The 18,002-nt window shown below is 34.7% G+C and overlaps 1 protein-coding gene across 5 annotated transcripts in view; it reads left to right on the top strand.

Annotated features, from left to right (window-relative positions):
• Nucleotides 1–18,002, top strand: part of Kin (Kin17 DNA and RNA binding protein) — an 85,872-nt gene that overhangs the window by 2,278 nt on the left and 65,592 nt on the right. For all 5 annotated transcript variants that reach the window (XM_071599782.1, XM_071599783.1, XM_071599785.1 and 2 more), the window contains exons 2-9: nt 269–363; nt 5,326–5,369; nt 5,454–5,576; nt 6,471–6,652; nt 8,715–8,763; nt 9,714–9,774; nt 14,521–14,650; nt 16,503–16,553. In XM_071599782.1, the coding sequence (XP_071455883.1) occupies nt 269–363; nt 5,326–5,369; nt 5,454–5,576; nt 6,471–6,652; nt 8,715–8,763; nt 9,714–9,774; nt 14,521–14,650; nt 16,503–16,553 (735 nt within the window). The remainder of the gene's footprint in view (nt 1–268; nt 364–5,325; nt 5,370–5,453; nt 5,577–6,470; nt 6,653–8,714; nt 8,764–9,713; nt 9,775–14,520; nt 14,651–16,502; nt 16,554–18,002) is intronic.

The raw sequence follows: 18,002 nt of genomic DNA, 5'->3' as shown, positions 1-18,002 counted from the left end.
TGTGGCACTGAGGATTGAACCCAGTGCCTCACATATGTGAGGCAAGCACTTTCCCCCCGAACCTCAACCCCAGTCCACTTATTAGGATTTTTAATTCTCCAAATTTAATTTAAAAACTTTAGGCTGGTGATAAGTTTTTTTTTTTTTTTTTTTTTTTTATGATTACCACTAAAAAGCAGATTTTTAGAGCTCAATGCAGTATGTCTGTTTAGAGTCCATTTCGATGACCTAAATCAGAAGTTCACTACTGCTTTTGCATTTTTTGTAGAATGGCTTCAAGTGTCATTGTATGTCTGAATCTCATCAGAGACAGCTATTACTTGCTTCCGAAAATCCTCAGCAGTTTATGGATTATTTTTCAGAGTAAGTAACTCAAAGACATCCTTACCTCATAAGCTTATTCAGTTGAATACTTAATAGGTGCTTAATATTTTATATATTGGAGGTCTATTATTCCATATATGTTAACATGATAGCTGTATTCTCTCTCTGCTCAGCTTTTAATTTCTCTTTTGAAAATTTACCACAGTTTTCTCACAATTATTAGACTTTCCTTCCTTCCATTTTAAACATGAAACTATGAAACTACTTTCATTCTGACACAGTTGTGACTAGAACTGTGCTATGCTCCCAGCTTCCTGACCTCAAGACCTTGTCTACTTAGGAGCTGTGGAGGGCAGTGCTTCTGAATGAACTCTTGAGGTTTTCTAGCTTCAGTTTCCTTATCTGTTAAGATGACACTAACAATAGCACCCTCTTCTAAGTATTGTGACCCTTCACAAGGCTTTTAGGAAAATAAGTGAGTTTATATTTCACATGCTCTCAAGAGTACCTGGTACTCAAGATTTGCTGTTAGTTATTATTATTGCTATTAATACTTAGTCTTGCTTCTTTCCGTATTTTTGTTTCCAAACTTCCTTTTGACCTGAGAACCCCTTTACATGCTTAAAAATGATTGAAGGCCACATAGAGCTTTTGTTTATGTGGATTTTATGTATCAATAGTTAGAAATTAAAACTGTGAAGACTGGGGCTGTAGTTCAGTTGTAAAGCATTTGCCAAGCTTGTGTGAGGGCCTAGGTTCAAGTCCATGCACTGCAAAAAAGGGGGGAAAAAAGGAGGAGAAGGAAAGAAAGAAAACTTAAAACTGAGAAATTTTAAAATACTATTTTTAGTTCATTTGAAAATAGCAACATACTTAATAAATATTAAATAACATTTTAAAATGAAAAAGTATATTTTCCAAATAAAACACATGAATGTTTTGTTTTTGCAAACAGTGTTGACTTAATAGAAGGCAGTTGGATTCTCACATCTCCTTCTGCATTTAGTCTGTCATGAAATGTTTTGTTTGAAGCACATGAATATCCAGTATTTACATAGATGTATAATTAGAAAGGGAGAAATATTTTAGTAATCTTTTTAGATAATTTTAGATATTCTTCTTAGATACTGCATCAATTAAAATATGTGGCAGTTTCTTTCTTTTTTTTTTTTTTTAAAGAGAGAGAAAGAGAGAAATTTTTATTTTTTAGTTTTCGGCGGACACAACATCTTTATTTGTATGTGGTGCTGAGGATCGAACCCGGGCCGCATGCATGCCAGGCGAGCGCTCTACCGCTTGAGCCACATCCCCAGCCCCTCCCTGTGGCAGTTTCTTAAAGCTTAGTCATAATGTAGACTCTGAAATTAGATTAGTGAAGTTTTTGTACTGTTAAATTAAAAATTAATTGATTTATCTTTTGTGTGGATCTTATACCTGTGCATGATTTTGTAACGTGTTAGACATTTGAAAAGTACCAGTTTATTACATGACACAGATCTTCCAAATCATGGCATATTATATCCTGTAATGTCATCAAATCATATTAACCCATTTGTCCCATTGTCCCAGATGCTGAATACCTATCAAAACTTGAATTGATCAACAAATATACTACTTGTAATAACTTTAAACTCAATAAATATACCACTTGTGATAACTTTCAAATAATTATTGTTTTTATTTTTCAAATAATTTATTATGTTTTGTTCATAGATGAATGATTAGAACATTTGAGAAAAAACATATACACATGTATATATATATATATATATATATATATATATATATACACACACACACATATGTTCTTGATTCTGATTTCCAACTTATTTTAATACATCTGTGTCAATTGTGTTGAAATATTTGCAGAATTGGAAACTTGGGACTTCTTGGGTTAATATCAACATTGATGGCACCAGAACATCCCTAAGTGTCAGGAAGCATGTCAAGCCCACAGCAGCAGGTACTAATTCATCAAAATTCTACTTGTTGCTTAAAAGGTCAAATTTCATCATTGGCCACAAATACTGTTAGTTGTTTTCCTCCACATGACAGGTTCATTTTGTTTATATTTGAGAAAATGTATTCCAAAGTTCCAATTTGGAATAGTGATACTTTACGTGTCAGTGGTTCTTTCAAGAAAAAAATAGTGTCCTGTGAAAAAGTAGTTCACCTCATAGCTCTAAAACCATGTCTGAGAATTGAGATTTAATACATCCAATAAATTTAACTGTTTTCTCCAAGACATTGTAGATGAAACTCTCCCTGGTTTTAACTGTGAGCTCATGATGTGAAGAATACACTGACTGCTAGTGTGGTTTGACATCACTGCCCGCTGCCTGGCTTGAGTGCTAAGCTGCTGGCAGGTTTTTCCTCCATTGCTTTTATAACATAGTCACAAAGGCAAAATTGCTGTTCTGTGAATTACCTAAAACCATCTTGAATATGGCCAGGACACATGCCACACTTTAGGAAACACCCTCCTGGCAAGAGCTGTCTGCACTCGCTGTTCTGCTGCTGCTGTGGCTCACTTGTGCCTCTTGAGTCTCCTGAAGAGTTGCTTGTGCCTTTTTTCATCGTCATCTTTCTCGATCTTTCTTCAGTACTTACAATTCTTCATTAAAACCTTTGTTCTGTGTTTTTTCATGGTTTTCCTACTTCTGCTCCTTTAGTGCTTTTTTTCTTCAGTATCTACTCTTTTCCTCCCCGCTCTGCAAATGCAGGAAAGTTCTCCCAGGTGCCCTTTGACTTTCACACTCAATTGAGTCAAGAGTCTCCATGAGTCACCTTATTCTTTTTAACTGTTACTTTTATATTTAGATGTTTCCCAAATCTTGAAGTTCATTCCTAACATCTGTCTCAATTTACAGATTTTTTCCCCCTTGATAACTCTAATTTTTATTTCTGAAGGCTGTCTCAGTCAGAGTCAGGTTTTTGTTGTTGTTGTTTTTTTTTTTTTTTTTTTTTGGTCCTGGGGATTGAACCTAAGGCCTTGTACATGCAAGGCAAGCACTCTACCAAGGGAGCTAATCCCCAGCCCCAGAGGCAGCATTTTTAAAGTTGAACTCACTATCCTGTTTATCAAACCTGTTTCCTGATCTGTTTTGACCAGTTGCTATTTGCTTAGAGTTCCAAACTATAAACCTCAAGTCCTGTTGGAATCCCTACTTGTCAATTCTTCTACATAATATCCTTGAATTTTAGTAGTATTTCTCAGCATCTCTCACCTGAATATTTTCGGTGACTTGCTCACTAATCTCCCAACCTTTAGCTCTTGTGTGTGTATGTGTGTAGGGGAGGTTGGTACTAGGGATTGAATGCCACTAAGCTATACTCACAGATCTTTTCAAATTTTATTTTGAGACAAGGTCTCACTAAATTGCCCAGGCTGAGCTCAAACTTACAATACTCTTGCTTCAGCCTCCCAAGTAGCTGGAATTACAGACATGTACTACCTCACCCAGCTATCCAACCTTCACCTTTGGCCTCTCCTGTACATGTTTTATACCAGTAGTTCTCAGACCACTGTGTGTATCAGAGTCAGCTGGTGGGCTTAACAGAATGGCACACCCAACTTCTGATTAAGTAGATCTGGAATGGGCTAGAGATTTTGCATTTTTATCTAGTTCTCAGGTGATGGTGATGGTAATGCTGCTGGTTTGGGGAGCCCCATTTGAGAATTTTTGTTCTCTACTATTCACCACAATTATCTTTGTAGATCTTAACAACTTACTTTCCAAACTAAATTATTTAGTACTTTTCTAATGCCTGCATAAAACTTTATCTATTTAGCATGATATTCAAGGTACTTAAAAAAATGAGTCCAAACTCTACTAATTTTCTTAAAGTTAATTTTAACCTTATTATTATTATTCCCCTCCCCTTATTCTATTCTACTTCCAGTCTCATCCTCATTTTTCTGTATCTTAAACTTTACCCAAAGTAGCTTAAGTGTCATCTCTCAAGCATGTGATGTTTTTATAGCGCTCTGCTAGTTGGAAATGACCTCCTTTTTACCTATGAAAGTCCATTTATACATTTATATTTCACTGTCCATATTAAAATCACCTCTGGGCATCTCCTTCAGTTCTTTTAATTTTTTTTTTTTTTAATAAAATTTAACTGAGGGCACTCAACCATGGAGCCACATCCCCAGCCCTATTTTCATTTTATATAGAGGCAGAGTCTCACTGAGTTGCTTAGCACCTGGCCATTGCTGAGGCTGGCTTTGAACTCTTCATCCTCTGCCTCAGCCTCCCAAGCCTTTGGGATTATATGCGGGCGTGGCACCCTGCCCTTATTAAAAATATTTCATTACATTTATTTTTTTAGTTTAATTTTGGTTATGATTGTTATACTAAATTGTAAACTCCTTAAAGATCAAAATAAAAGGCAGCAGAATACAACAGACGCTAGTATGGCAATATGTAAATCAATGGATGTGTAACTGATGTGATTCTGCAATCTGTATACGGGGTAAAAATGGGAGTTCATAACCCACTTGAATCAAACTGTGAAATATGATATATCAAGAACATATTTTGAACAACCAACAATAAAAATTTTTTAAAAAAAGATCAAAATTTGTATTTTGTTCACTTGTGTTTTTCTAGCACTTAATACAGTGTACCTACTTAAATGGAACCTGCTAAGTGCCAATTTCATCTGGAATAAAGGCATTTTTGTTATCATAAGTAAAATGGGGATATAATACCACATTTAGTAGCACTAGAAGACTTTGTAAAGGACCCTCTCCAAAGATATGTGGTAACTTTTCCTATGGTCGCTTTACCAAAACAACATTTCAACTCCAAACTGACTTTTAACTTTGATCCTTGAAAGCTCTATCTTTTGGAGTTCCTTCCTTGTGAAAGATTCTAACAGATAATCACATAGATGTTTCATATGAACATTAAAAGTGTATGATTGCTTAAATGTCAGGAAGATAATACTGTATATTTATAGAAAGTACCTTAATATTTTCCTTTCTTTCTTAACCAGGGAATTCCGAAATGACTTTCTAGAACTTCTCAGAAGACGCTTTGGTAAACATCTTAAGTGTTACGTAAATAATAGCTTTATAATCTTATAAACTTCTCAGGATCAACAGTGTTATCTTTTGTTCTCAGGCACTAAGAGAGTCCACAACAACATTGTCTACAATGAATACATCAGCCACCGAGAGCACATCCATATGAACGCCACTCAGTGGGAAACACTGACTGATTTTACCAAGTGGCTGGGCAGAGAAGGTGAGAAGAAGAGGTTATTTACATTGTTATTATGACATCACTGACCAGAGAGAAAGAATTGTCATTTTCTCTCCAAATTCATGGAAAAAAGGATGTATGAGGCAATTTGAAAACTGGAGGAGAGGAGTATACTATTCTAGGATAAGTTTTGTTTATTATATTGAATACTAACATCTAGAATAGTCCATTTGACAGTGCTAAGATTTGTCACTGAAGGTGATTTTTTTAATTTGCTTTTCTTTTTTTGGTGAGTGGGGGTAGTGGGGCCTGAACCCAGGGGTGCTTAAACACTGAGCTCCATCTCCAACCCTCCCCCCCCCTTTTTATTTTTTAATTTTGAGAGAGGGTTTAGCTAAGTTGCTTAGGTTCTCACTAAGTTGCTGAGGTTGGTCTTGAATTTGTGATCCTTCTGCCTCAGCCTCGAGAGCCGCTGGGATTACAGGTGTGCATTACTGCACCCGACTAATTTGCTTTTTTTTTTTTTAGGAAGGAAAGAGAAAAAGATTTAATAGCATTAAATTGCTTATTCAGTGTGTTACTTTATTTTAACAGAGAATCATGTATTCTTGGATATTAGATACTTAGATATCGCTGAATAATTTTTATGCAAAATAACACTTTATTTATATGTTTCCCTTGTTTACATATTTTGCTTCATTGTAACTATATAAAAATCAGAATAGTTTTTTTCTGTTTAAAGAGATTACAGATTCCACTTATATCTGAATTTCATTAAGTGGAAATATGAAAAATTCATATGCTTCACGAATTTCTGTATTTTAATGTGTATGATTGTATTTGAATGATTGAGTAAATATGCAGAGATGAAACACATTTATATTTACATTTTGCTTGATTACATGCAAATTTATGGTGTTGTTTGTTTTTTTTAAGGCTTGTGCAAAGTGGATGAGACACCAAAAGGCTGGTATATTCAGTATATAGATAGAGACCCCGAAACTATCCGCCGCCAACTGGAACTAGAGAAAAAGAAGAAGCAAGACCTCGATGATGAGGAAAAAACTGCCAAATTTATTGAAGAACAAGTGAGAAGAGGTCTAGAAGGAAAAGAACAGGTGAGCAACAGTATCATCCAGAGAGGCGATGTAAAAAATCTAAAAACATAAAATGGCTTTTTTTCTCAAACAGCAAATTGAGATTTTTAGATGGTGTTTCTTAGGGGAGAAAGAAAGAGCACAGGCTTTGGAGTTGAGAGAAATCTCAGTTTATTCCTTCCTAACTTCATGATCTTGAATAATCATAGAATCTGTAAACTTCAGTCTCCTTATGTCTAAAATTGAAATAGTACCTAATGGGAAGACATGTAAATAGATCATTTCAGCTAATTGTAACTGTGTGATTAATGCACTGCTGGAGATAAACACAGCATGAGAATGGACTTTGATTCCATTCCCGAAAGGGCAAAGAAAATTTGAAGGTGGATACGAACCCTGAGCTGAGGGGTTTCAAAGAATCAGTGGGGAAAGCCAGTGAATGGGCAAGGAAGGTTAAGGGAAGGGGTCCAGGTGTTAGGATCACTAGATCAAGGTACTTACTTCAACAATATTTGTGGCTGCCTCCTGTGTGACTTTTTAAATTCAAACATTCTGTTATACATTTCCTTCATGTTCTTTCTATTAGTGTTTCATTCTTTTAATGAATTTTTAAAATTATACATAAGAGCACAAAATTTTACATATTAATGGGTGCCATGTGATGTTTTAATATGTGGGTATATTGTATAATAGGGTTAAACATATGTCCTTAAATTATTATTATTATTTAATAAGATATATTAGCCCATTTTATGATCATAACACTATTATTCTGCTGAGGAACATTTGACATATTTTAAGTTTCAGGCTATTTTGAAGAGTAGCTCAGTGGTTAAGTGTGAGCATTACCTGAAAAGTAATGCAGGAACTTGCAGGCCATAGAACTTAAGACATCGATAAGGACCAGTATTATGGATCAGCATTTTTTTTTTTTTGTACTGGGAATTTAATCCAGGGACACTTAACCACCGAGCTATATCCCAAGCCCTTTTTTATTTTGTGACAGGGTCTCATTAAGTTGCTTAGGGCCTTCCTAAATTGCTGAAGCTGGCTTTGAACTTGCAGTACTCCTGCCTTAGCCTTACAAGCCTCTGGGATTACATGCATGTGCCACTGTGCTCAGCTTCTTTATTTTTAAATTTCTTTTATTAAAATTTAAACCTCAGTTTGCAGTAGAAAAAATAAAATTTCATATTGTGAAAATTAATAAGAATCACATCTTCTGATCCAGAGGAAAGTGAGAAAAATAGTTTAGTTTTTAGAATAATATTATTGTTTGTTAGCATTTTGGTTTAATACTGCTAAAACCTTCAAGTTATTTGTTCTTTTCAGATACAAATAGTATTTTATCTTAAAAGGCAGGAGAAATTCTACTGATCAGCCCATCCTCATTATATAAGGAAGCCCATCCTCATTTTATAGGGAAGATTTTAAAAATGTTCTTTTGCCTCACTATGTGAAAGCTTATGTGAGCACTATCTGATTAAAGAATATTTTAGCTAGATCTCAAAAACGTCTTCTTTTTATTAGTAAAATCGATAATTAATATTTATGGCACTTAACAGTGGCAAGCACTGTGCTGTTTTTTTCTCCATATTATCCTATTTAACACTTCTAATAACTTCTAATAACATGCATTCTCTGTCTTAAAGATAGAAGAGCTGAGGCTTAGGAAATGTGATGAGACTGACAAGAGATTACAAAGCTGAAAGGTTACAGAGGTGGATTTGATATGCAGTTTTGTTTGTTTAATGTAAGGCTCTTAATCATTATATTAAGCTACCCCACAATATAGAAAGGTTTTGATTTTCAAAGTAAGTAATCCTCTAGCTAATGTTCCTAAAGTTTATTGCCTCACATTTCTGTTGTATTCTGTATAGATTATTATAGAAATAAAAATGTAGGTAAACCTCTGTAATTTGGTATAGAAAAATACTTTTTTAGAATTATAATCTTAGAGTTTTGTCTTTGAGCTGTCTTGTACCATAGGTAGCAAGTCATAGTGTAAGCTATTGAATATTTATAGTAAATGCACTCTAAATTATTTCTCTTTCTCTCTCTCTCTCTCTTTTTCTCTCTCAAGGAGGTCCCTGTTTTTACAGAATTAAGCAGAGAAAATGATGAAGAGAAAGGTAATTTTAACTTTTCTTTCCTCTTTGTTAAGCATGAATTCTTTTGTACTAACTTTGCTAAAAGTAACATGTCTTGGGCTGGGGTTATAGCTCAGTGGTAGAGCACCTCACACACATGAGGCCCTGGGTTGAATCCCCAGTACCACATAAAAATAAACAAATAAAAATAAAGATATTTTGTCCATCTACAGCTAAAAAAACATTTTTAAAAAAGTAACATGTCAGTGAACAAGACATTTGATTTGTCAGGATTTGCATTGTTCTTGTCTATAAAATGAAAAGGTTATATGCTATGAATTGGATAGGATGCCTTCAGTCAACAGTAACAAAATTGAATAAAATAAGCTTAAACAATAAGGAGATATCTTTCCATGATAAGAATCTCAGCGGTGATGATTCTGCATGCCATAAGAACACACAAAGTAGCTGCCAGCATTCTAGTCATCACATCCAGACCCAGCATTTTCCAAAGGATGATAGAGAACATCTCTTCTGGAGTTCCCTTAGGAGTAAGGAAACTTCCTAGAAGCCCACCAGTGAACTTCCTTTTGAATATTGCTGGCCAGAATTAAAAGTAGTCGAGAGGGAATTGTACTGACTGGTTTAGACCACCAGAATTTACCCCAGAGCTGCAGATAGCATTCTATCCCTAGAATCATGGCCAAGAAATATGACACTCAAAAGTTGGAGTGCTATGAGCAAGTGTTGGGGGATGGAATGTCACAGCAGCCAGCGTCAATTGCCACAGCAACATGGCATGTAAGGTCCTTTCCATCTCTACAAGCATCATTTAGGACATTTTCTGGAGAGGAGCATTTTAGCCTCATTTATTAGCATGTTCATGATTTTTTATGTGAATGCCTGTGGAATCTTGTCTGAGAACTTGTATTATAATTTTCTGAACTCTACATACATATGTATATGAAATAACTTTTTTTTTTTTCTTCTAGTCACATTTAACCTGAATAAAGGAGCATGTAGCTCAGCAGGAGCAACGTCTTCCAAATCAGGGTGAGCTACAGTTACAGATCTGATACACTTTAGAATTTTCATGAAATGTCATGTCGGTTACTACATTTTCAAGTATTGTGAATCATTTTTTTCTCATTGCAGTTTTCATTTTGGTTTGTTTTTATTGTTTTTCAGCAGTTGTTCTTTTCTCATTTCCCTGTGATGAGATGATTCTTTTGTTTGAGGAAAGGCTCATTTCATTTTATTTTTGAATGTGATGGGGTCTTGCTGTGTTATTCACTCTGGTTTTCAGTTCAAGTGGTCTTGCTGCCTCAGCCTCCTGAGTGTCTGGAACTAAATGCCTGTGCCACTGTGCTGGACTAGGAAATGCTCATTTGGACAAAATGCTTCGATAGATAGATTTGTGGTTCTCTGTGAATCCTTCTCCATTCTATGGCTCCTTCTGCTTTACTGTTATACTGTATATTTTCCTACCCATTTCCCACAGTTTAAATGTAGACTGAGATGTGCATTTTCTGTTTTACCTGCTATATTGTGATTTTTCTGAAAATAGAGACTAAGTTCTCAGTCTGTCTCCTTATTGCCCAGTGCAGTATAAGTTCCTAAAGAATAATGATATTTGGGAATAGAATAGTGGTAGGGTAATGGGCATACATGTGCCATAGTAAACTGTAAGAGTATTCAAGGAGCTTGAAGCAGGGGGAAGTTGTTAAAGGCAACAATGAGGCAGATTGTGTAAAATATATTGAAAATTGTGATTATAAAATATATTGAAATCTGTGATTGTATGGATTAATAGCAAAGGTGGCACCAATCCAAGGTTTTCTAATCACTGGGCAGAGTTCCTTGTAGGAGTATTTTTTTGTTTAAGGTTGCAACATCCTTTGTGCAAGATCATGATTCTAGAAGAGTTTTTTTGTGATAATTATTGTCAGGAACCCTTTATAACCTCCAAGATTGATTGATTGATTGATTGATTGGTGAGGGTTGACACGTTGCCTCCATTTTGATTTTGATGACTTTCCACTTCCCATTTCCTTTTATTATTTGTTATTCTGAGGTGTTGATGAATGTTATGGTTGTTCAACTGGCAATGAAACCCATCACTCTTGTTAGTTTCCCTGTGGCTGTTGGAACAAACAGGGAGACTTGAAACATCAGAAATGTGACCATCTTTGGAGGTCAGAATTCTGGCATCAGCATCACTGTGCTGAAATCAGTGTTTAGAGGACTCTGCTCCCTCCAGAGGCTCTAGAGAAAAACGTAGTCCTTGCCTCTTCTAGTTTGTGGTGGCTGCCAGCCTTCCTTGGTTTGTGGTTGCACCCTTCTAGTCTTCAAGACCAAATATCTTCACACTTCTCTTTTCTTGTTCTTAAAATCACTTTTTCCTTTACAGATTATGCCTCCCTGTGTCTGTCTCTTAAAATAACAGGGGTGATTATACTTTAGGCCCACTCTGGTGGAATAATCTCTACATCACAAGATGTTTTACTTCATCTGATTTGCAAATATCCTTTTTTCTAAATAAGATAACATTTATAGATTCCAGAGATAGGGACCTGATATCTTTGGATGTCTATCAGCACCTTAATGTCAAGCCTTAATATTAGGAAAAATGTTTTATTTAATTAAGTTCTGTAAATTGTTTGAATTATCTATATGAATATGTATATAGAGTTGCAGAAAATACAATTAAAAGAACTCACCTAAACTTTTTTTCTCTGAAATTGTGCTTTGTGTTTATATGGGCAGGAATTTGTTTTTCTGCTGGTTTAAAACTGTTATATGTAAGACCTAGAATGAGCCAGGCATGGTGGTGCATGCCTGTTTCTCTAGAAAGAAAAAAAAAAAATACACACATAACACAGAATTAATCATTTTAACCTTTACTGTGTTTGTGTGTGTGTGTGTGTGTGTGTGTGTGAGAGAGAGAGAGAGAGAGAGAGAGAGAGAGGATTGAACCCAAGTGTGCCTTTCCATGGAGTTATGTCCCCAGGCCTCTTTACCTTGATACAGGTTCTCACTAAGTTGCTTAGGTCCTGCCTCCTTTAGTTGCTGAGGCTGGCCTCTAACCTGTGATCCTGTTTCCTCAACCTCCCTCGTTACTGGGATTATAGGTATGCGTCACCACACCCAGCTCATTTTAACCATTTTTAAGTATGCAGTTCAATTATATTAAACAAATCCACACTTTTATACAACAATCACCACCATTTATCTCCAAAACATTTGCATCATCCCAAATGAAGCCCATTAAACAATTCCCAAATCTACCTTTCTGTAGCCTCTGGTACCACCATTCCATTTTTCTTCTGTATGAATTTGACTGCTCTAGGTAACTCATATAAGTAGAATTATGCAATATTTTTTCTTTTGCATATGATTATTTCACTTAGCATTGTGTCTTCAGAGTTTGTCCATATTGTAGCCAAGGTCAGAATTTCATTCCTTTTTAAGGCTTATATCTTGTTATAAGGATATTCTACATTTTGCTTATCTGTTTATCCCATGATGAACATTTGAATTATTTCCAACTTATGGCTATTATACATAATACTACTATGAACACTGGTGTATACAGACCTGTTTTGAGCTCCTGCTTTCAGTTGTTTAACATATAGGCACCTTAAGTGAAATTGCTGGATCATATGGTCATTTAGTTTTAGGTTTTTTTGTTTTGTTTTGTTTTGTTTTTGAGGCATTGCCCTATTGTTTTCCTACAACAGCCACAATATTTTAAATTTCTACCAGCAGTTTCTCCACATCCTTGCTAACACTTGTTATTTTCTGTTTTTGTTTTGGCCATCCTCATGAGTGTGAAGTGGTATTTTGTGGTAGTTTTGATTTGTATTTCCTGAATGATTAGTGACACTGAGCATCTTTTCATGTGCTTATTTGCCACTTGTGTATATTTGGGAAAAAGTCTATTCAAGTTTTTTTCCTATTTTTTTATTAAAAATAAAAGTTTTTTAAAATATACCTGACAACCTTAAATAAAATAAAGTTTCCTAGCTGAGATCAAAATACTGAAGTAATTTCTGGATGCATCTGGAGAATTCACTATTGAGGAATTGTAGAAGGGGAGGGGGGTAAGAAGGCAGAAAAATTGAGCAAATGTATTTTCAAAAACCAGAGAAAACTCTTTAGAAAACAATAGACTAACAAGCTTTTCTGACTGATTACAATAGGAAATAGGTGGTTGGTGAATGTTGAAGGAGAAAGTTGTTACTACCAGAGCCAAAAATAGCTATTTATTCCCAATTTTCTCTTTGCTAGGTTTCTTAGTTTCTATTTTATAGATTTTGTAGTTGATTATATTCAGATTGTAGTTGATTATAATCAGAATGAAGCCTAAATTCATTCTGGTTGGATTCATACTCAAGGTACATTTAAATCTAAAGAATGTTTGAAGTTACAGGTTAAGTAATTTCTCTTTATATGGACATGATCTTTTCAGAACTAATGCACATTATGTACAGCTGTCACAGACCTGGATATCAGAATTTTAAAATATGTTCACTGGATTGAATTACAAGACAAACCCAGTAAGTGAAATTTTACACAGGCAAATGTAAGCCTTACAGTTAAATAAGGAGAAAACAGTTTCTATAACTACAGTGAAGGACTCTTACACTGTAATTTTCTTGAAAAGATGTAGGCATTTTAGTTGACTTCAAGCTGAATATGAGTCCTTAAAGTGTTCTGGCTTTCTAATAATTTTAATGTGGTTTTTAAAAGCATTTTTTAAAAAGCCCAAATAAAGGAAAGTAATAATTCTCTTGTATTCTCTGTCAACCGCACTTTTTCCCTTTTTTGTTTCCATGGTAGCTTTGTGTATTTATGACACATTAAATGATGAGATTGGTAAGATTCATTTAGTTAGCAAATATTATTTAAGTATCTTTTATGGAAGTTACAAGGTAGTTCTGCTACTTTACAGCAGGAAAAATGTAATATAAGAGAGGCATCATAGAATACAACTGATTATATATAATGCAGGGTAGAGTGTGATTTGCTCCATTAAGTGCTAGGGCAGGTGAGAAAGCTGGAAGATCCAAGAACTCCCATGAAGAATTTTAGAGATTATTGTAGGTATAAAATGAGGCATGTGCAAATTTTCAGTGACATGAAGCACAGAGCATGGCCCAAGTTGCTAGCAAATTGATCAGAATGACTGACGTGCACATAAAAAGTCAAAGGATAGTTACTGAAGTGGTATTCTTTTGATAAGTGAATATTGGCAGTCAAGAATTTAAAATGTAGACTTAAACACTTAGGCAATCAGGAGTAGTAAAAACTGTTTAAGTGATATGTTGAAATCTTGGCCTTAAAAAAACCTTGCTTTCAACAGTAATGTGCTAGACTTATGCTGATTGTGTAAAAACATCTCATTTAATCTTTACAGTAGAGCTAGGAGTTGGGTCCTATTATTATCCCCATGTGTAGATGTGGATCTGAACCTTAAATTATTGAATTTTAAACTTCCTAAGAGAAGTACCCTCAAACCCTGATCTGCCCACCACTGGGGCCTGTACTGGCTCTAGTTTGCTCTACGGATTGTAGTAGCTCTAACTGAAAGGGCAACAAGATAGCAGGGGGAACTAAGACAGGACAGCGTAAATGTTATGATGCCTACAGTCCTGCACAAGATGCACACAGGCTCTTCATTGTTTTGACTGATCTCTAAATTAACCGTGTAACATTTATTCTGTATTGTTGATCTTGCACAAAGAAAGCATTTTTTGGTATATCGTTTTTATGAACAAGCATGGTTCTTCTCTTCAGTTCTTTAGGACCAAGTGCACTCAAGACACTAGGGAGTACAGCTTCAGTGAAACGAAAAGAATCTTCCCAGAGCTCAGCTCAATCTAAAGAAAAGAAGAAGAAGAAATCTGCACTTGATGAAATCATGGAGGTACAGTTTATGAATTATTTTGGATGCTATAGCAATCAGAAGAAAGATGTAATTCAAGCCTAAGGAAAGTTAAATAATGTCACCATTTATTAGAATAATATAAAATTAGAAAAACTTTCTATTCAAGGTTAGGGCAAAGAATCCCAGTTGCCATTCATCTGAACAGAGGTGGAACCCCGTCTACCATGCTTATTTTCTTGCCTCAAATGCAGTCTTTGAAATCCTCCATGCAGTGACCCCAGTAGAGTTCAGTTACAGGAGCTTTAGTAGTAATCAAAACTGGGATCCTTTATGGATGTTCTGCCTCCTCCAACTTGTACTCTCCTGTTGCCTCTGGCTTCCATGTTTTGCCTTCTCGCTAATAGGAGAAAGCTGTGATATGTTTGTCATGCTTGATTTAACATGAGGGCTAAATTTATATGATGAATCATTTAAATCATAAATTTATATGATGAATCATGATCTTGAGAAATTTGCAGTAGGTTCTTAATATATTCCTAAATATTCCTTCTTCCTTTTTCACTCGTGACCTTATCTTATCAATGAATTTATAAAATAAATGGATAAGGAGAAGAGAAAGAATGGGAGAAAAGAATAATAGATACAAGAAGCTTCACTTTTTTCTCTTTAATATTATTTACTGTAGTCTTCTCATCTTTCATTTGCAAATGAAGAGGAGATAACTGTTTAGTTCTCTGCTACTAGCTCTCACACAGTAAAGGGCAATCTAAAAAGCTTAAATTATAATATGAACATACCATGAAATGTTATTCTACCATTTAGTAAATATTGAGTTGCCTTTATGTGCTGGACATTGTACAAAGTTCTGGGTCTGAATAATAGGGACAGAAATATGTCCTTATTTGTCATGGGACTTTCATTGTAGTAAAGGAGCCATTCAATAAAGAAACAGACCTATAAATACTGAGTGACTGAGCGCCGAGGAGGAATGAGGGTGAGGAGTGGGGAGAACACTTGTGAAAGTTTCCTAAGGCAACAGAGATCTCAGCTCACGTGGCTAGAGCATAGCAAGAGCATGGTGGTACATTTTAGATTAGAGAAGTAGGAGCGACACTGCAGAGGTCACACATACCATTGACAAGGAATTTTTTAATTTAGTTTAATTTAAAAGAAAATGGAAAGCCAGATCTACTTGTTTTAAATATGATACATACTAAATTTAGAGTGTTCTTTGTTCATATTTGATAATTGAAGATTTAAAATGAGGTTTAGAATCAACCAAAGAATTACAATTTTGGATCCCTTTGAAAGTTGGTCCTTAGGGTTAACTTTAAGCCACTGAGAAAGAAAAAGATGTACTGTATAGACATAAAGATCACATGTCACCTTTTTCATTTTGGTTGCTTTTTCTTTTATTTACATCTCTCTTGATGGTACTTTTCTTTCATTCATGAGTTTTATTATCACTCACACCAGAAGCCTCCTTTTTGCTGTTAGACTGCCTCCCTAACCATACTGTACAAGATTGGTCTACGCGTTGTTTTTGCCACATGACCAAACCACCTGTTCCAGTTCATGACAGTCATTGGACTACACCTGGAGAGGGTACTGTAGTGCTTGCTGGAGGATGACCTTGTAGTATTGACTAAGTAGGGGTTGTTACTGAGTTTCTGAGTCACTTCACTTGCTTTATCACAAATCCAAGGTTTTTTAAAATTAAAAACTAGTTAGAAATAATGTTTATTTGTATTTATCAGAGTTTGCATATTGTATCATTGGTCTTTGGTGCATTGTGGATTTTATGGTGATATTTTGCTAACTAGAATGGTATTTTGAAATAAATTGATGATTTTAAAGAGATAATTTTATGGATGTCTTGTGTGTTCTGTAGATTGAAGAGGAAAAGAAAAGAACAGCCCGAACAGATTACTGGCTACAGCCTGTAAGTATCAACTGAAGCTTCCTAACTTCCATGTTTAAATTTAGTAGAATTGTAAATATGGAAGTATTGGTTTTCAATTTATATCTTATGAAAATACCCATTTAGGTACTTTGTAGAAAAAAAGCAAATTTTAATTTTATAAACTCAAGGAAGGTTTATATTTATTATTATTTATTATATTTATTATATTTATTTATTTATTATATTTATATTTATTATTTATTATTATTATTTTTAAATAATAATTTAAAGTGATTTAAATATTTAAAAAGTTTCTTCTTATTTATTGATGCTTTATTTTGGACTTACTGAGATGTAGAATTTTCCTAAAAGTTTCAGAGTACCATAATTATTCTTTTAGAAACTGGTTTAACCAATAATAGGGTATGACTTAGATTAATTTCTGATTTGAGAAAGTATTCTTGAAAGTTGAGTTCAGAATTCTAATTCAAGTCTTCATAGTCAATCTTTCTCACTGGTATGGAAATTACTTAAGTTCTATGTTTTGTTTTTGTTTTTTGTTGTTTTGGGTACTGAGGATTGAACGTAGGGGTACTTTACCACTGAGCTCCATCTCCAACCCTCCCCAGCTTTTTTTTCATTTTGAGACAGTATCTCATTAAATTGTTTAGGACCTCACTAAGTTGCTGAGGCTGGCTTTGAACTTCCTGCGTCCGCTTCCCAAGTCGCTGGGATTACAGGTGTGTGTCACCACACCCATCAGGACTATATTTTTTAGATTTAGAAATGTTTTGAACAGATCTATATAAGCTAAGGGTAAAAAAAGTACAATAATATAATGAATTGTCTTCAGATCACTAGAATATGAACCCATGAAGGTCTTTAAGAAATTTAACTTGGAAATATTATAGCTAAATCAGAAAAGATGTTTTGGCATTAATTGGCTTCATGTAGAAAGCCTTAGTAGAAGAGAGGCTTAAGAATAAGACAATTCAAGTTTTCTCTTAAACATGTCTTTCTACTATTAAATATTCTCCTCCTAAAGTCCTAACAAAATTTTGTGAATATAATTCTTAGCATGGCTTTATGAAGTGTTTATGACCATCTATTTGTTACATTAACTTAAAGTAGCAAATGTAACATCACTGCAGCAAATATAGCAAGCAGACAGTTTAATTTTCATTATCAGCTTTTGAACAGCTCATCCAAATCACAAAAGAAGAATGATAAAGCAGTAAACTCAGAATTCATTAATATGAAATGAGCTTGGATTTCTTTCCCATTTGAGATGAGATACTTAAAACAATGATACTTTTTAGCTAGAGCTGATCTGAATAATGCTGTTTGTATCAAAAAGTTCAAAGCAGGCCAGTGTGGTGGTGCCTGCCTGTAATCCAGCAACTTGAGAAGCTGAGGCAGGAAAATCACAAGTTCAAGGCCAGCCTGGGCAATTTAGCAAGATCCTGACTCAGAATAAATAAAAAGAGC

The sequence above is a fragment of the Marmota flaviventris genome, chromosome 12 (assembly GCF_047511675.1).
Source record: "Marmota flaviventris isolate mMarFla1 chromosome 12, mMarFla1.hap1, whole genome shotgun sequence".
NCBI lineage: Eukaryota > Metazoa > Chordata > Mammalia > Rodentia > Sciuridae > Marmota > Marmota flaviventris.
The sequence above is the reverse complement of the archived record's forward strand: the minus strand, read 5'-3'. Positions and strand labels throughout refer to the sequence as shown.